Source organism: Scleropages formosus, chromosome 22 (genome assembly GCF_900964775.1).
Source record: "Scleropages formosus chromosome 22, fSclFor1.1, whole genome shotgun sequence".
NCBI classification, from domain to species: Eukaryota; Metazoa; Chordata; class Actinopteri; order Osteoglossiformes; family Osteoglossidae; genus Scleropages; species Scleropages formosus.
In genome coordinates, this window is record NC_041827.1 from 10,095,658 (window position 1) to 10,116,075 (window position 20,418).

The 20,418-nt window shown below is 41.4% G+C and overlaps 1 protein-coding gene across 1 annotated transcript; it reads right to left on the bottom strand.

Annotated features, from left to right (window-relative positions):
• Positions 1-63: 63 nt before the first annotated feature.
• Positions 64-14,464, bottom strand: LOC108918170 (carbohydrate sulfotransferase 11-like). The gene is made up of 3 exons (XM_018725232.2): positions 14,097-14,464; positions 5,319-5,401; positions 64-2,736 (listed from the first exon to the last, which is right to left on the bottom strand). The coding sequence occupies exons 1-3, from the start codon at positions 14,188-14,190 to the stop codon at positions 1,885-1,887; spliced, it is 1,029 nt and encodes a 342-aa protein (XP_018580748.1). The 5' UTR covers positions 14,191-14,464; the 3' UTR covers positions 64-1,884.
• Between the last annotated feature and the right edge of the window lie 5,954 nt (positions 14,465-20,418).

Here is a 20,418-nt window from a genome sequence, read left to right on the forward strand (position 1 = left end):
ATCATTACATTGTGTCATTATTATTTAAGATGTTATTGTATCAAAGTGTTGAATTTTTTTTTATGCATAGAAAGGTACACAATATACTATTTACAAAGACAAACATTTGACTAAGTGACAGTAGATACCAACCCTACCTAACTGTACCACCATTTTATGGAAAAATCCAATTTAGAGACAGATTTAGGAATGGAACTCATTCATAATCCAGGGACTGCCTGTAATTCTAACACTGTCTAATGACATATTTCACTTTTTGTTGCACAGCTCCACATAAACACTTAAGCCCTTAACTCACTCATAGTGGGTATAATGAAAAAAGACCCCCCCCCCCCCATGCACAGCAGATTAACCTTCCACTGCTGCCTGTGACACTGTCTGAAAAACAATTTCAGATATTTATACAACCTTTTTTATGGAGCAAAATTAAGCATCTTTCACAAATGTGTTACAGAAGAGATCATCCTGGAAATTTTGTATTACAAATAAATATTTGCTGTTAACATCAAATTGTTTAAAATGACTTACGCACAATGAATAAGTTATTTTGGATAAAGAACACCAAATTAAATTCATAAATTAAGATTATTTAGTTCAGTTCCTTTACCCAAAATGACAAAACAGAGCTGTACAAATATATAACTGGATAGTAAATATGACTGTCTTCAAGACACCTATCAAGCAAATGCGGAAATTCCACTTATCCTATTATGACTTTGTGGAGACACCTTAAGATTAAGACATTAGTGCACTTTGATTTTCACATTTTTTTGGATTAGAAATATTAAGTCTTTAATGTTCGTGTAGCACGCAAAATGTAGACATAGCAGAGGTCTACAATTGCTTGTTTGACCTTGGTTTACTTCGTAATAACTTTTGTTGAAAGATTCCCACTGTAACAGAAGCAAATAGGAGTAGCACACATTAAGAGAAAAAAATTACATACTAAAAATAAAAATCCTCTCTCTGAGCACAGATGTACTGTACATGCAGGGCTCATTCATGTGGCAGGCCAGCTTTCCACAATGCGGTCAAGGACTGGATAAGGACTCCCTGTTGAACAGTCTGACACTGCATCCTTTTTCATATTTATTCACCCCCTACTAGAGCATCTTTGCCCACAGGGGTACACCTACTGTCAGGACGCTGCTGCTACAGCTGGCTGTCACACAACTGCAAGGTGCTTCACCACTGTCTAATGCCCAACACAGACAACAACTACCGCTATACCCCACTCTGGGAAAGACTAATGTACCTCATATGTCGATACCTCAGTATTGGCTGTACAGGACATATAAAATCAAATCTGACATGAAACCTGTTTCCCTTTAAGTGAACTAAATTCAGCTCGTGCTGGCCCACCAATAATAACCAGCAAAATCTGGTAGGCTTCTGAAAGGTTTTTAAAGTAATAAAAGCAAAGAGTGATTCATTCATTAGTCTTAGTTTGTGAAGCAACCAGTATACAGGTGCAAAAAACCCAAAACTGTCATATACCCAGTAGAACTATCTGCAAAAAAATGTCATAAATAGGGGTCCTCTAATCAGACACCAACTAAAAAAGTAAAACAGGAACAAAAGTTTCCACTGTGCAAAGTCCATAATTTCAAGGCACATAGATAACATTTCTTTTTTAGTAAAATTATTCCCACTACAATCAGTGGCGCAAAGGAATACCAAATATGGTGAAAGTGTTGATAAAGTTGTACTTGTGCTGAGATTGTGGGTGTGTGCCTGACTTTGACACATAGGCATCAGAAGGAATACACAGCTATGGATGATGACAAATTTACACGTCACTTAAGACGACGTATTTCGTCAAGACATGTCAGAATAAATGTTTAAATAAAAACTCAATGAAATGGAAAGTGAAATTATAAAAGGTTAGCTAAACCTGAATTTCAGGTAAGCTGGTGCAGAGTAGTTAAACAGCAAGAAGTCCATCCTGTAGAGGTTGTACAGCTTCCTCTGATACAAGGGGCTGATGTTGCGAAAGAACTGGGCGGCCATGTCTTCTGAAGTCGTCGTGCTCTTTCCAGAGGCAGGGAAACGCACCTGGCTTTCCACACCAGCCAGCTGCAGCACATAGCGCGAGTCCTGCTCCAGTGTCTCATACCTGCCCACCACGTCATAGTGGATAAGGCAGGGATGGCAAAGTGAGTGGATTCGCTCCCAGTGCTCATTGAAGGGCTCCTCCAGCTGGGTCTGTGGGTCTACCAGGTAGCGCACAAACTCCTCAAAGGAGACGTCGTCACCATGTTCCAGCGCCTCCGGCTGTGGGTCTGCCCTGTACCGCCGGATAATCTTGGTGCCATAGCGCTTGTGGAAAGCAGTGTTGTAATTGCGTGTGAACTTGTTGCGGTAGGCCGACACCAGGCGCTCAAAGGGCTCCCTGACAAAGACAAACTTCAGGTAATTGCGCAATCGATGGTTGATCTCAGCTGTGGTGTACTCTGATAGTGTGCGCAGATTCCCTGGTACATGCGCCTCATTGGCTGGAATGTCAAGTGGGTCACTATAGCGGCCATCTCCTGTCAGCACCATGAGAACGCGCTTCCAGTTTGTGCAGGCCACCTTTGGCACATAGCAGTAGAGCAGCCCATGCTGGTCATCCACAATGAGGTGCTTTATGTCCTCTGGGATGAGGACACGTCTCTTCCTGGTATAAGACCGACACATCTCCTCAAGAAGCTCTCGGCGTGCTTGGTGAATCATCTGCGCAGTGGACAGCTCCAACTGAAGATGAATAAAGCAACATGGAGGACAGGAGAGGGGCATGGGGTGTATACCTCACGAAAGGAGCAATGGATGAAGAATAGGGCATTTGCAAGAGATCCAATGGTGGAAAACAAAGAAATTGAAACATGTGGCACATGAGGTCAAGAGAAGAAAAAAAAGACAAAGCATTTGTTAATAGACTGAAACTGGTGATGAAGACATTGAGTCAAAACTTGACATTTTAGTTACTATGAATACCTTCCACCATTGCAAATTTCACTGAGTGATGGGCTCAGCCTCCACATTCAGAGTTCCTAAACGTAATGGTTAAATGATTCATGAATTGTCTCAAATATTTACTGAACTGAATGGCCTATATATTTTTTTTTTAAATCACTTCTTTCTGGAATGTGAAACTGTTTTATTATGCTTTCCCTCAGCTCCAAAACAGAGCAGAGACATGGTACAACTTAACTGACGTATAGCTGTAATGAATCAGTTCACGTTACTTTTGTTTCTCAAGGCTACTAGTGCAAGAGGGCTTATGCTGGATCCCCAACCCTCAGTTTAGCTGCAGGACTACCTCCTACCCTGCTGGCAGTTATGCATGCTTCCTGGCAGAAACCCTGCTCCAAATATGTAATTTTGCTTCCTTCTTAGTATCGGCACACCATTTGCCAAGAAGGTTACTTATTCAGTGCATTTATGCCTGGGCTCGGCTTACTCCTGGTGGTTTAGCAGCTGTGTATTAATCATTAAAGGGAAACACAAGACATAGGTCAGTCTCTTTCCACAAGTGTCCAAACAGAAGGAGAGACTGGATGGAAATAACTCAGTCAGATTCGCTGATCTTTAAATGGAAGCATTGGCACGCACATAGAGGATGAAAAACAACTCTTTACATTCGGACAAGAAACCCTACTACTACTAGCCATTTTGTTTAGTTATTCTGTGTCACGACCAAAATATTAACATCTGATTCTGAGAGAACTCCTTTACTGACAACACAGATATAACAGAAACAGCAGCTCGATATACAATACACTGATAGCCTGTGGCTGACGACTGTGTGGTTAAAACCCTGCTAAGTAATTTTTTTTTTTTTTTTTTTTAAATAAGTAACTCTGCTGCAGCAGTGGAGACCCTGCGTCCTTCCAGTTTGTGGAAGCTGTGGCTAAAATTTCAAATGCATCCTAGTGGGTGACTGATGGGGGATATAGTTAATATGTCCTTGGTTAAAACATAAAAAGTGTAAAATGCCTGACAAAACATGCATCATCTTTTCTGGAAGAAGTTGGCTCAAGGCTGGCTCAAGGTCCACTGGTGCTGTCTTACTTTTAAGCAAGGTACATACCATAAACCACAAAAGTATAAAAGTACCAATCAAAAAGGCTCCACAAACCATTTACATACCTAAGTCACTTTGGATAAAAGCACGAGCCAGGCAAGCAATTAATAAGTTAGATTCTCTACATTGTCTCTTGAAATAACATGAGGCAGACCCATAACTCCTGAAATTTAACTTTATAAAGGTACCTTTTTTTATGCAGAAGTCTGATGTGTGTGGTTTACGTTTCAATGTAATATAGATGTATTTTAGAGATTCATTTCTTTATTTATTTAGCAGAAGCCTTTCTTCAAAGTGATGCACATCTCAGGAAACAATGCAAAAGTTTATTATACCAACTTTTTGACCACGAATTTAGAAATAATAGTGCATGCATATTATATCTCACCTACTGTACTGGTCAAAAGTGTGAATACACCTGTGGGACAAACTGGACAGAACTGTTAAATTAAAGCAACTCCCAAGTGTCTGACATCTCTGGGAACTACTGCACAAGGGCTGGATGACATGTCAGCTCATTTCCTTGTTACCCTAATACCTTATGAGTAAAAAGGTTCAGGCTGTTCTCAAACTTTTCACTACTACTGTAATTCAGTTGAAGTTTAACCTTTACATGTATAAAAGCAGTTTTTCTGAAAAGTTACTGGTTTTTTTATTTTAACAGGCAACTGGTCATCTGTGGTGACCTAGATGCAATTTTCTTGCTCTTCATGGCACATTGTATTCCATTCAAAAGGAACAATAAGAAGTACCAAAACCAACTGAAGGTTTAACTGATTGATAAAAACATACACGACGGTGAATAAAAATGATTTGCTAAGAAACCCTCCAAGACCCTTTTGGTTGGAAGTTGCTGTTTTTATTCCTAAAGATTTTACCTACAAGGTTAAAAGTGCTCCCTAATACATTTATATGATGCTTTTCTCCAAAGCAACTTACAATTATTTAGAAATTTATACAACTGGGTAATTTTACTGGCACAATTTAGGGTAAGTACCTTGTGCAAGGGTGCTACAGCTGGAGGTGAGATGTGAAGCTGTGGCTTTTGGGCCCACAGGCAGCAGTGATAACCATTATGCCATCAGCTGTCCCAGTAATTTGTAATAATTGGTGAAGCATTTAACACCTCCAAAAAAAGGGGGGTTTTTCAACTGACCACCGTTGTGATGTCTTATAAAAACCGCAGCGATCTGAGCTGTGGAAGAGAGCAGTGTCGCTTCAGGTGATGCTGAAGGGGTGAGAACAAACTTGCCTGGTCGCCTTCATACAGTGTTTGGAGTGGGCTTCTCCCAGCCTTCCCCTGCCAGCCAGGCCTCCTGCTGCCATACTCCATAGCTAGCAAACACACACAGGCATGTTATGGGATGAGGATAAAGAACAAACATACAAACACAGAAACACCATCCCCGAGTCTTGAGTTGTCCATGAAAGTGGATGGCACCATTCGGAGAACACTGTTCCCGATTGTCGAGAGAGGTACAGCGCACAATCTAACCCCTGTGGTGCGAATGTTTACTTGGATTTTTCCAGGGAACATTTTTTTTCCCCCCCTTCCATGAGAAGCGAACCTTTGTGGGTAGCACTATCCGAAAGACTCCGCATTTAGGAACAGCAGCCACACCAAGTGGTGGCCATCCCTGCACACAAACTGCTGTAGAGCCATAGCTCTTGTCATGTTTACAGATAGCAAGTTCAGCTTAGAGAGAAATACCACTGCATCATCCGATAGGTCAACTTTTGACCAGACGGTTTCAAACAATCTTCACTGGGGGAAGAAAGAAAAAAAAAAAAAAAAAAAAAACTTTCTGTTGGATAACGTACTGAGAGAAGAGTATGCCTGTTTATACATCCCTCCCACTGCAGGATGGGACACTTGCTCACAGTCTAAAAGCAGGCCTGCCTACACAACGAGACAGATTTAACATTTTGCTCATTAAACCCACATCATCCCATAAAATTACATGGTAACTGTAACCAAATAACATGTACTTTCACAGTAACAAAGAAACAATCACAGGAAAAGAACCCACAGGACCCTACCACAATGTACACTGATTTTACACACTTCTTGTTTAGCCATTCAAGGTGATTAGATGGCAAAAGTTGGATATATAGAGGAATAAAAGACTAGAAATGTCTTCCTCTTTTGGCTGCAAGACACTTTTCGAATTCTGTGCATTATGTATTACTTGTTTATCTATGCTAAAGTGTTTTCCAATTCATGTTTCTTCAACATATTTAACGTACTGTGCTTTACCACATCATGGAGCACTGTATTTTAAAGCTTGTTTTGGTTCCCGTTTTCTCCCATAGTTATAAATGTGAAATGAACTGTACATGAAAGGCCCAGTGTTAGTCTGATACTGCAGCTCTTTGTGTTCGAGGAAGGCACGGAGGAGGAGACTGTTAAGCTGTGGGCCTGTAGCCTGGTACTGCCCCTTTGAGACTCCCTCTCTCTTTCTCCAGCGTAAATTCTGGTTGCTTTACTGGCAGCCATGTGCTTGTATGTATCAGTGGTGAAAAAACCACCCGCCACAACAAGTTTCTGGCAGCAGCGTTACATGTAGCAGGTTAGCAAGGGTGTAGAACCACAGCAGAAGGGATGTACAGATAGCCTTACACTGTTGGAGGAGCACAGGCTCAACATCGCCCCACAGAAGAAGTTTTAAATAAAGGTTATTTTAAATCTGAAAAGAGCTATGAAAAATACGTAGAACTTTCTGGAGCCTGTCCACCATTGGTGTTAGGGCCTAGCATTACCTTTGCTCCATCGTCACACTGGTTTAGTTAACTGAAGAACAATGTAATAAATACCACATATTTCTTCATGGGTACAATAATATACAACACGAAGCTAAAACTTTGTGTAGCAATGTATTCATTATTACAGTTACAGGAAATCAGTCTTTACTGTTCCTTGGGGAAGGCAGGATTACATTCTACAGGACACAAGACTGTGCGGCTTTTTTAAGGGCCTATTAAAATACTGTGCATTAGGATTTTCATTCAAATACTAAAAATGAGCACAAACTGAAATATGCAAGTGACCCTGAAGAACAAATAACTAACTAATATGCACTGGAAATTTCCACTGTTTGGCACTGACCGGCATTCAGTGTGACATCAGCAAACCCTTTCATGCCAAACAGGAAAAGACAGAGCTAAATAATATGTCTGTACACTTGAATAGGGCTTACACATGGCACGACAGAGTGACCACACTCCAATCTAACCCAAACAAGTCAACAAGCTTAGGTCGGAGACCTAAACCAACCCCAGCATGAAAGTCCACCAGACACAGTCCTGTTGAGGGATTCATGTGGGAAGATGTGCTGACTATCAAAAGACTTCTCCATAGTGCCTTCAAGGGGAGCCCCGACACCTTCTACAGACGACCTTTTGAGCAATTTACACTACAGCTTGGCAAACTGGCTGTATGACACTGGTACAAAGTGAGAGACATGGCACACAACATCTAAGTAAGATCATAATTATAGTGGAAAGAAACAAAACTGACTGTACTTAAGAATCACATGTCTGGAACTATGTCTCTCTTTCTTCTAACGTCATGCACAAATTGCATTTTCTATGAGATGGAAGTCACTTTGGAGAAAAGTGTCTGCCAAACGAATAAATGTAAATGTAATGATTTCACACTCTGACCTCTCAGCCCAGAAAATGCAGAGGGACCCAAAGACCTTTTACAGTTCTGAAGAAATCAGTAAAAAAAAAAAAAAAGGGGATTTTAAAAAGCCATATACAGTACAATGATGAAATCTCAAAATTCCCCTTCAGCTTTTGTCTGCCACTTCACTAAAAATAATCAAGACTTAAACAGCATACACAACTAGGGGAAAAACTGTCTGCTTTGCACCATTTTAAGGTACATGAAGCCACATTAAGAACCCAGCTCAGGTGTGCAGCATCATGAACAGAAGGGCTCAGTTTTGACATGATGCAGCTGAGGGAACCGAAAATGACATTACCACGTGCAGTATGTTGCAAAACTTAAAACTCACCTCTTCCAGACTCACTTTGCCCATGTTCTTTTAAGTTCATGTAAGGTGTAAATGTTAATGCACTATAACTAAGATATGCCCGGAAGAACTTTTGCACATCTACCCCTGTAATGTAACATAAATGTTTACATGCGTCTCAAAAAAAAAAAAAATCTAGAAAAGTGATCAGGAATCATGGATATTCTGAAAATTTTATGCAGCTACTCTTGTGATGAACATTGATTCATATGGTGGAAAGAAACTATCTGCACTTAAGAATCATGCATCTCTATGTCTCTCTTTCTGCTAATGTAATGCATACATTGTATTTTCTATGAGATGTACATTGCTTTGGAGAAAAGCATCTGTTCAATGAATAAATGTAAATGCTGCCCTGCTTTCACTGACAAACCTGAATCAAGTGAGCCCAAAAAGGTGTGGGACCCAGGCTAAAACTGAAGAGTAAAGCAGGGAAGCAGACCTGTGGAAAATTACTGAAATACTAATAACATTGAAGTTGGACTCAGGGCTGGAGTGTAACAGGAGGAAGAGGAAGTGTAGTATGCAGTCAAAAAGTATTATAGTGAAAGATGAAACATGATGATGAAACACATAGGAGCAATAACTATAGGAACAAATTACTATTTACCATTATTTAAATAGTAACAAAACAGCACAGTACTAACTGCTGAAGTACAAGTGTCAAGATGGTATAAATCTAATGCTCACATAATTTAATTCTCATGTTAGTTCATTTGTTAGATTTTTCTAAAGTATTTATTAGTTTTACAGCTTAGGCTACTAATTTATTCAGAAGTTCAGCCTCACTCAGTCCAGGTTAACTCCCTTGGACAATAGTAACAAAGGCACATTGCAAAATAAGCTGACCTTCTGGTAATGAATGTGTGTCAATCATGCAATCTCCTGTCATTTCCCTTAATGACACCCCTGTCTTCCTAGTGATACTTACTGTTTTTAGTGAATTACTTTGAGATGTCTATGTCTTTTTCTTAAATTTTTCTCAACTGTGAAATAAACTACTCCAGACACATTCAGGCTTGTTTATTCTCACCTGTGCTCATTTATATTCTGCATAATCCAGCAACAATGCTAAGGGGAAATGAACCAACATCCAAAATCTGCTGTCAAACTGTACTGGGATATAATGACTATAATACAAAAAAAGTTGTAAAATGTACAGCTATGTACTTCCTTTGATGTATATTAAGTTACTCAGAAAAATGTTAAAGGGTTATAAATAGAAGGTTTTTTGGTCAAAGAAAAAATGCTTCTTAATATTACAAAATCTGTAGTCACATAATATGTACTGAGTAATTATGTCCTATGTTGTAGTCATAAAGACAACAGCAATGGGTTTCAGGGTGGTCTGGATGATACTGCCCGTAATGTGTAGCAAGGATGCGAATGAAATATTGCTTTATAAAAACTGCGACACAGAGCACAAACCACTGGTGACAGTACTTGACAAGTACTAAATTTTCTAGATGCAATGAAACATTTGAAAAGACCTAAGGGCACAATTCAAGTAACCCAGCTCAGAACAGATTGGTCTTGTGCACACACCTCAGTGGGTAGCTCATCCTGCCCTCAAACTCTTAATGAGGTTGGGAGGCATGCATAGCAGAAACTGAGCTGAGCCTTACAATATCTTTTATAGTGTAATGTTGGGAGAAACTGCTGGCTTGCTATCTTACATAGCACTTTGGTATATAAATCCACCAGTCTACCTGCTGAGCTCCCTAGGAAACAAATGCTGATTCAAAAGGAAAGAACTGAAGGATGTTTATATTAAAGGTAACATGAAACAGGAGGTGAGGAAGCTCTGATTTGCAAGGACTGAAGTCTCAGTGGAGCCTGGGCTAATAAGAAGCATGTGGAGGGAGAGGCAGGGTCCTCCACAGGCATCTCGCATCAGTTCCTCCACAGTTTCCCTGGTCTCATATTATTCAGTCTTATATCAGACTGAAAACAGCATCTTAGCAAACACTCCGATTCAAAGTGGCTGACATATTTTAATGTTATCCATATACAGTATATACATTTGAAAATGCCACCAAAGCTATTCAAAAGCTGTTTTCTCAAGGTTATCACAACACAGGTAAGAGTGGTGCAGTGCTTCAAAAGTGGGCTAATACCTACTGCTCTCAATAAGAGTATAAGCTACTGTGCTTACTCGCTAGTCAGTACCCTTACTAATACAGTACTAGTTAATAACAGCACTTTTAGTAGTGTTAAAACTGTTCTGCAAGGCTTAGACTACAGTATAGATTTCAAAGTGTGTGTGAAGCATATACAAACACATGATTAATTCATTATTGTACAATTCCAGACTCGTGTACCTGCCACCTTTAGAGAAGAAACTCTGTGGATTAAGCAGAGGAAATACACCTTTAACACAGACAAACGGGTTTTTAGTGGAGCTGAGGAAAGGGAGTAAGAGGGCAATGAGTTTCTCCACACCTCGGTGAGACTTGGCATGGCAGAGTGTGAGATCTCATGACAGACCTCAGGACAGATGATACATACAGAAGAGGGCCATGGAGAGATGTACACTGTGGTGGAAGGACAGTGGAAGTATGAGGAGTGGGATCAGAAAGAAGAGACCTTCTTCTTTTCTGATGAAACAGCTGGTAGCGTAGTGATTAGTGCTGCTGCCATTGGACCCTAAGGTCAGAGGTATGAATCTCACCTCTAGCTGTAGTATTGTTGAGCAAGGTAGTTACCCTAAATTGCTTCAGTAAAAATTACCTAGCTGTACAAATGGGTAAATAATTGTAGGTAGATTAATATTGTCAGTCACTTTGGGGGAAAAAGAGGCAGCTAAATGAAGTAAATTTACTGATTATCAGTTTCTGCTTCTCCAACCTGCAGGCAAAAGGTACAGTGTAAGGCAGGGTACATTGTGGATGCAAGCACATTACAGGATAGCCATGTGTACATGCTGCAGGTAGTACAGAGTCACTGATGTATCTCAAACTTGTTTTTAAACCAGAGCAGTGAGAGGAACCCCACAGAACACACAGAGTGAATGTACACTCTGCACAAAGCGAAGAGGAATCAAACTCTTGTCTGAACTCAAGGCACAGGAGCTGCACCACCATAACTCTCAGGATGTTTTCTCACTCCCGCTTTAATAAACTGTACCATCTTTGATTCCATATGTGGCACAAACACAAGCACTCTCTAAGGGGTAGAGAACACCGAGAAGGATGGAGGGAAAATACCATATCAATGCATGAGATCTTGCAGCACAGCAAACTCCTTTTCCAGTTACATTTCCAATCTGAAAGTATAAAAATTACACAAACTGCTGCATTGCTGAGACTCAAGAGCAGGTTATTGTGCTGACTTGCTCACTCATTTGTACATGCAAGTACTCACAAACACTTCAAAAAAACCGCACAGCAGGGCCTCCCAAATGCTGTGCCAAACTTATGGACACTGACAGTTCAGAAAATGTACATTACTGTAACTGAGATTGTTTTGTATTGCTGTCATGAATACTGCTGTGTACAAAGATCTGTATAACTTACAAAACACTAGAAGGTGGTAACTCATAGGACTCGCAGCTATGATTCTCCCGGTTTGCCTTTGTAGACAATGAATGATGATTCTTTCACTTTCACCATGCCGTACACCATACACTCTGCTTCACTGTGCCCTGTGGGCTTGGCAGAAAGTGAATATCAAGGGGCACAATAATGAAGCTGCTGTCACAGGCCATATGTCTGCATTTGGACTTGACGTCCAAACACCTGTTACAAAGCACTTTATTAAAATTTTGTGAGGTGAAAACATCCTTAATGGCACAAATCTGTGTATCCCACATAATGGGGATGAGAAACACAGATGTCAATAATGCAGCCTTATATGAGCAACTTGAATACAAATAGCAAAGTTCTGTTGAATATAACCAATCTCAAAAATTTTAAAGGTAGTATTTGTACATAAAAAATATTTTTTTTCTCAGTGCTGACTCATGCTTCAGAATAAATACTCATGTCTCCGCAATGAAAAGGCCATTTTGTAGTCCAAGTTAGTAGATCTTGTGTAGTGCCAGGTCATCAAGTTCAGCAAGTTACCTCCGTGTTTTGATGAGGGACAGACTAAAGACTTGCTTTGAAAACTGAAAATGCAAATTCATAGTAAGAGGAATTAATCACAGAATTTAGAACACTCCCAAGAGGCAAAATAAAGCATCATCTCATCACTGTATTCATTAGTATGCCTTATATTAACTTATGCCTTCGTCCACAGTGACCTATATTTTTAGATAATCGGTTTACAATGATTTAACCATGTATGTAGTGAGGTATTTCCTACTGGGTGAGAACTCAGCCCAAGGCTGCAACAGACAGAGTAGGGATTCAAACAAATGACCTTCAGATTTCAAGGTTACAGCTGTAACAGCTACACTCCTCCTATAATAATGTGAATTAAACCCTTGGCACAACTGAGTTTCCCTGGAGGCTCAGCACTTTCCGTCTTACAAATTTCAGTCTACAGACAAATCCAGAACTGAGATTCCTTCTGCCCTTTTGGCCATCCCTCTATGTGGCACTGTTTACTGGAGCCTTCCTCCTCCACAGCAGTACTGTGCAAACAGATTTAAATCAAAAACAATGCCTAGGACTACTAAACGAAGCATTTAACATTCCACAAGAATTTTTAGACAATACACATTTTTCACAACTCCTTTCCCTTTTCCATTTCTTTTGAGGTCAGGACCAGAAATACTGTTCATCCCTCAAACCACACTCTTTAGGTCCTGGATTTGGCATGAACCCACTGTTATTTTAGCAACAATGCCACAGAAATGCCAGTCTTCTTCTGCCCCTGTGCTTTAAATAGCAAAACCAAAAGGACATAATGCCATATAATCATCTTGAGCTTTGACACATTTGACTAGTTGCAAAGACATTTATGAACTAACAGGGAAGGCTTGAAGTAACTACACCGGGTTATGGTGTACGGCATGGTGAAAGTGAAAGAATCAGCAGTGTCTACAAAGGCAAACCGGGAGAATCATAGCTGTGAGTCCTATGAGTTTCCACCTCCCAGTGATTTGTAAGTTATACTACACCTTTTAAGTTTCATAATCTGTGTCAGGATATCTTGTGCCCAGCACAGTGGTGGTAGAATTCTCATAGTTTCACCTCATTCCTATCGCAGAAGGCAATAGGGACAGGAAGGGAAAGCAGGGAAGAGATGAGCAGGTCCGGCAGGTACGTCATGTGAACTTCATCCTCAGTTCCCCAATGGAAACCAATGTGGTCATTATGCCAGGACATACGCTCAAGGAGGAACAACATTCACATGCGCATGACACACATCACAATACACCTGTACCACAACACCATCCCTGTAGTAAAAACTCTGACTACATTTGCTGGAAACTAGATTTTCTTCATGGAACTCAGTTAAAAAGATTGAGCATGTCTTTACAGCTCTTCCAAAGCAATTCCCAGAGATCATGTAGGACACTTTTGGGTTGCTTTGCTTTCATTGAATCAATTAATCATTCTTCTGTCCATTTTGTCCCATGCAAGTACTTTCCAGCCAGGTGAACCGAAACTTTTGACTGGTACAGTATGATAAAGTAGCAGGGGATCCACACACTAACTAAGGTGGTGAGTGAACTCTAGAAGAAGGTACGTCTCTCAACAGACTCAACTTCAAGTCATGTATTGAGGAAAAAAAGTCACTCATTACCAGTCTCCTGAGGGGCAATGTTGTGTGATTCCACACACAGCGCAGATACACAACTTTACGATAGTAGCTGAGGGACTCCTGCTTACCCGTCGTGCGTTCAGCTGACGCGATAAAACACGGTCTCTCGACGGATAAAAAAAAAAACTTAATGTCCACATCTGAAGGTCCTCGTGACGTGAGTACTACTCGTGAGTGGACGCGCAAAGTACATTTAACTGGACTTGACTAAAATTAACCGCGAAACGGTACAAAAATCTCAAAGGCTAAAAAAAAAAAAACACGTCAAACGACTCTCTTACCCGCCTTGAGGTGACTGTGGAAGTAGAGCAGCGCGAGGAGCAGCGAAGCCACGCACGCGACCAGCGCCGCGCGGCACACCCTCAAGTTGCCCATGTCTCCTCACAGAGCGCGCGCCCGCTGCAGCTCCACACACTGCCCGACTGCGGGCGCGCTGGCTCGGCAGGCTGGCTGTTCTTTACTGAGCTCCATGGATGTTTCCTACCTGCACGAAAGTCACGGAGAAAGTAGAAAGGGGGAAAAAAAAAAAGCATTCGAGCTCCTCCTCGCTCAGTCTCTGTCCTCCGTGCCGTCCTCTCTCCCCTCCACCGCGCTTAATCCCTCCTCTTAACCACCGTACAGGCGGCGATGTACTCGCTCCTTTGCAGTTGTACTCAACAAAGTGCGCGCGCGCGCAAACAAGCGTATCACACGTTCACGTCACACTGAATGGGTAAAATACATATAACTGTTGAAACGTCTGCGTATCCAAAACCGTATCATGTTTTTCTCCAAGTGTGATCAATCCCTGCATGTAATGTATTTACACGGACGATTGGCTGAAGCCGCTTGTCCCGAGGCAAACCGGAGCCTAACCTGGCAGCGCGGGGCGCGGGACACACACCCAAGGCGGGACGCAGGTCCATCACAACGCAAGCACGCTAAGCAGGACTCGAACCCCAGACCCCCCGTTATTAGATACTGATATAATATATGTGAATGAAAATTAGAATATTTCTATTTCGACATTTCCAGTTCCAGCAAACTCCATCCACTAAAAAAAAGCTCTTCCTTGTACTATCCATAAGCTGACTTACATTCAATTCAATATCAATTCATTTTTATAGAGCGCTCTTTTCACACAGTGACACAGACCGCTTGAAAACAGGCATAGAGCAAAGAAACAAATAGACAACGAAACGGAGAATCTACAGAACTAGCGTAATATATTATCAATTCTTTTATAAAGCTATAAATATGCCTAAAGGTAAATGATGCTAAAGGGAAAAAGGTAACACTGTCACCAACATAAGGGTTTCTGTTTTCGGTTCTGCGTGGTTCCGATGTCTTGGAATGACTTCTCTCGTTCACTCAGAACTGCTGAATCTTTCTCAGCATTCAACAAGAAGGCTCTCTTTCGGACTCACTTCTCCCTGATCTCCTACTAGCTCAAACAATGCGGACTATGGTATCTGTTTAAAAAAAAAAAAAAAGCCCTATTCAGCTACTCGTGTAATGCATATATTGGTTTATATGTTGGTATGCACAAATTGACTGTATTCAAGAATCACGTGTCTCTCTCCTTCCTTGGTGGAATGCACTTTTTGTATTGTTCTCTGAGATGTACGTCGCTCCAGAGCTGAATGAATAAATGTAAATATAACAGCACCATTCGCTCCAGACTGCAGCCTTGCTTGAGTCCATTTGGCCTTGGGAACTGTTCTTTGAAACTTTGTGCTCCTGGTGGGGTCTCCCTTGAAAAACTGTCAAAGGTAAGGTTCGGGAGGAACCAGGTTCCAAGAAAGTACAAAATAATACAATGGGGTGCCATCCAGTCAAAGTAAACTCTTGATGACCACTTGTGTGGTTTTCAAGGTAGGGAAGGGTACGAATGTGGTTCACTATTGCCTTTGTCAGCATGTCTTTGGACTGAAGAACAGATCCCATATGGACTTGTGGAGAACGTGCAAACTTTGCATAGAATGGGCAGTACTATACAAATGCTAAAACGAGGAATTATAAGGCACAATCATTGTCTGCAGTCGCAGGAATGCAGATTTTGATGATATTTTAACAAAAAAAAACGCTGAAAGAAAGTTATACTGTGGCGGTTTCTTGGCTAGTGTGGACTGGCAGATAGAGGTGAAGGGTTCCATCTGTAAAAAAAAAAAAAAAAAAGAGAGCACAATATATTCTGACCATCAAGGGATCACCCACCTCAGCTTGGACAGGGTCTTGGAAAATGTGCTGCAACTTATTGTGGAACCTCAGATTCAGAAGAAACAATGTGGATTTTGTTATTGCTGTGGAACAGTGGACAGCTCTTTACGGTCACAAGGAAACTGAGGAAGTCATGGGAATTTGCACATCCGGCTTACATCACATCTGTCCACCTGGAGGAAAGCCTATGATCATCTACCCTGGCACATTTTGGTGGAGGTGCTACAGCAGTGTGGGGTTCCAGGGCTGATTCTGTGTGCCAGACGTACCCTGAACCTGCAGAGTAAGAGTTGAGTTCACATTTTTGGCATTAAGTCAAACTCATTCACCGGAGGTGTTGGACATTGCCAAGGGTATGCTTTATCTCCTCTTTGTTATATTCATGAATGGGATTTTAAGATGCAGCCAGGGCTTAGAAGGTATCCTGGTTGGGGATGCCAGGGTTTCACCGGTGCTGTTGGCAGTTCATGTCATTCTATTAGCACCATTAGAATGACGTCTTTATCCGGCACTACAGCGATTCACAGCTGAGTGTGTCCCAGACCAAAATCTGAGGTGAGGTAATGGTTCTCACCAGGGATAATGTAGATTATTCTCCCCAAGTGGAGGAGTTTCTCAGAGTTCTTTTCATGAGGGATAGCAGGGGGAACTGCAAGACTGGCCAACAGCTTGGTGCAGCAGCAAACAAGTGCAAATGCTGTATTGAACTGTGGTGTTGGAGTGGATGCTTGGTTTGAGGAGAAGTCTTGAAATTTACGGATCGGTCTACATCACCATTCTTACTTGCGGTCATGAACAAAAGAACAAGGTTATGGGAGCAACAGCAGAAATGAGGTCCCCTTGCAGGGTGATGCAGATGAGCAGTTCAGTGGTCAAAGATGCTCTCAGGGTAGAGTCACTGCTCCTCCAGGTCAGGAGGATCCAGCTTAGGTGGTTTGGGCATTATTTAGAAGGCCCCTTGGGCACTATCTGGGGAAGATATACCAGACAGATCCAACTGGGAGGAGAACCTCAGGACATGCTGAGAAGGTTAATCTCCAGTCTGGCCTGGGAACACTTAGATATCCCCCAGGAAGAGGTGGAGACTGCTGCTGTGGAAAGGGAGGTTTAGTCAGTTCTGCTGAATGGATGGAATAATAACGTGCATATGCTTACCATAATTGCTCCAGTAAATGTTGCTTGGCTGTGTAATTGAGTAAAGAAGCATAGTGGTCATTGCCACTGGGAAGTATTGGGTTTGAATTCATTTTTCTGCTGTAGTGCATTCATGAAGGAACTCTATAAAGAAGCAATGGGTGAATAATTTTAAGTACCATAGTATACAAAATGTAACACTGGGCATCACTTTTTACAAAGGAGTCGCTTAAGTTAATGAACAAACCTTTTTCGTGACATCAATTTTCTTATGCTGTACTTCTGCCTGCCTTCAGCCATTATGGGAAAAAAAGGAGAAAGACAAAAAAGCACATTTAATTTTCACAAACCAGAAATAAAAAACATATTAGCATAAGAAATATGGTTTTGTTAATATTCCACTTAGCTCCTTTTTGTAAAAGTGTGGGGCATGACACTATATTTTTTTTCTTATCGAGTACACATTTTTTTCCAATTTTACTTGATTTTATGAGAATTTAGTTAGTATTTTTTTTTAGTTTTTTTTTTTAAAGCTCAAAGACTATATGATTACAAAATCTGTAACCAAAAACAGACTCCAGATATGCTTGTGTTATTACTGAATTTACTGTTTTCTCAAAGGGCCCTTTTCTTGAATGCAACAAATTAAAATGAAATCTACATGAATATAACAGCATTAGTGATGCAGAAGCAAATGGCTCCAGAGGATGTAACATTTTTGGTTTATAGCATTTCTCTGTTGTAAGAGTGTACAAAATAATTTCTTATGTGAAACCACAGTAAATTATCAGGAGGTATTTCAGAGAGTGCATTTCTCTGTCTGTTCCAACCCTCTGCAGCCCCTCCCAAAGCTCTGCGCCAGGGCCACCTAAGGACGTCCAGGCTGGGTGAGCTCACTGAAGGGGCTGTGTGTGAGAAGAAGAGGCCCAGGAAATGAAATCTCTTCTCTCTGCTCCGCAAGACAGGAGACCGTAGATGCAAACTCTCTCACGGGACTGTGGAAGAAGTCTTACCTTCAACTTTTTCCATCTCTTCCCCTCTCTCGTGCACCGCATGTCACCTTGAATTAGGACATCTAGATAAATAATAACAAATTAGGACTTAAGTGCATTAAAATGAACACATATCCTGAATAGGGATGCGGTGGTGCAGTGGGTTGGACCGCAGTCCTGCTCTCTGGTGGGTCTGGGGTTCGAGTCCCGCTTGGGGTGCCTTGCGACGGACTGGCGTCCCGTCCTGGGTGTGTCCCCTCCCCCTCCGGCCTTACGCCCTGTGTTACCGGGTAGGCTCCGGTTCCCTGCGACCCCGTTATGGGACAAGCGGTTCTGAGAATGTGTGTGTGTGTGTGTGTGTGTGTATATCCTGAATATTTCACGTTGCATGTAATGTATATGAAGTATTATTTGAAACCTTGGAATTTCTACTTTGCATGAATATCCACAGTTTCAGCATAGGCTGAATAGTCTCATATTTTCTGCCTAAACTGTGGTTCATGATTATGATGTACAGTATTGTATGGTTATGGAAGCTATTACCATGTAAAATAAACCTACAGTGACTTAAATGCAAACTGCAGATTTAAAACTGCTGAGCTTGTCAGAGCAAAGCAACAATCTCCATTCTTCTATCCTTTTTATTCACTCAAGTGAAAAGGACTAGAATTGGAGAAAGCAAATGCATTCATCCACCCATCCACTATCAATAGCTGCTTGCCCATTGCGGGGCTGCGGTGGTCTGGAGCCTATCCAGGACACATAGGGCGTGACACAGAATATGCTCTGGATGGGATGACAAGCAAGGACAAGCCAAAAAATCCACAGAAAAAAAAAAAAAAAGGCCGGCAGTTGAATACTTTGCGAATGCAGAACAGCAATTCTGTTAAAATGTGCAAAATGCTCCAAGTTTTACATTAGCAGTTATTTAATGTAACCAAACTGTGAATGAATTTGCAAATGTCTTAATGTTTGAAGTACATGAGCCATCTCACCTGGTGTCCTGGTCTTTGCACCGGGAATCGGGATAAATCATCACTGGTCGAGAGAAAATGCTGAAAGCGGAAAGCAACTGATTAAAGGTTCCACGCTGACACTGGCTTATAGCAAAAGTTTAATTTGAGAGGAAAGTCATATAATTTTATTTGATTATAGTCTACGTTTTTAACATCGGGATTACTTTCTAGTTTCATCAAAATGTCACAAATCTCCAATTCCGCTAAGTTCTTTTTTTAGCAATATGGTATAACAAGTAAAGAGAAGCCGAGAACCACCTAAAAGACAAATGACCCGTGTGGATGTTCGTTGCCCATAAATATCTTTGCTGAAACCTGCGGAAATTCGAAAGATGCGCAGGGAGAGGCACGCAGCTGCTTCTCAACCTCCCGAGCAGTGTCTGCAGCGCAGAAAAATATGCAATTCACATCAAAAAGTTATAACTACTAGTTATTCTGAAACAAGCGACATGCCGTAATAATAGCTTTAAAAATGCTTTACTGCTGAATAGGTAAATATCTTTTTGCATCGTACTTAGGTTAAGGCATCTGGTAAATTAAATGGTAGCAGTAGTAGTACCAGTAATAATAATATTCATAACAATACTGGGACATTTTTTCTGTCCATAAAACCATAACATTTTACACTACAGCTGAAGGTCATGCTACAGCAGCTGTGTTTTTCACTCATTCTTTCGCAGTTGTCCTCCTTTGCTGACTTGAAGGTTGCCACCTTGTCAGTCCTTCTACAGCGAGTGACACAGAAATGAGAGCCTCCCCCTAGACCACTACACCCTGTGCTCTCAGCGTATCTGCTGCATATGTTTACACTACTTCATTCAGCAGATGCTTTTCTCCAAGGCGACTTCCCATGAACTCTATGTAGCATTATGAGCCCACTCACCTTATTTACCATGGTGATTTACGCTGCTAGATACACTACTTACACTGGGTCACTCATCCATACATCAGTGGAACACACTCTCTCTGTGTCACTCACACACCATGGGTGACTTAGTCACGTATCCACCTGAACAGCATGGCCTCAGATTGTGGGAGGAAACCAGAGCACCCAGAGGAAACCCACACACACATAGGGAGAACATGCAAACTCCATACAGGCTGAGAGGGGATCGAACATCCTCTCGCACCACCCAGGCTCTGTGAGACAGCAGTGCTACTTGCTGTGCCACCGTACACACTTTGACAGCCTGGCTTGTCTGGTACATCATACTGGACACTTGGCCATTTTGACTTTTTCTGTATTCAAGACAAAATTCCCA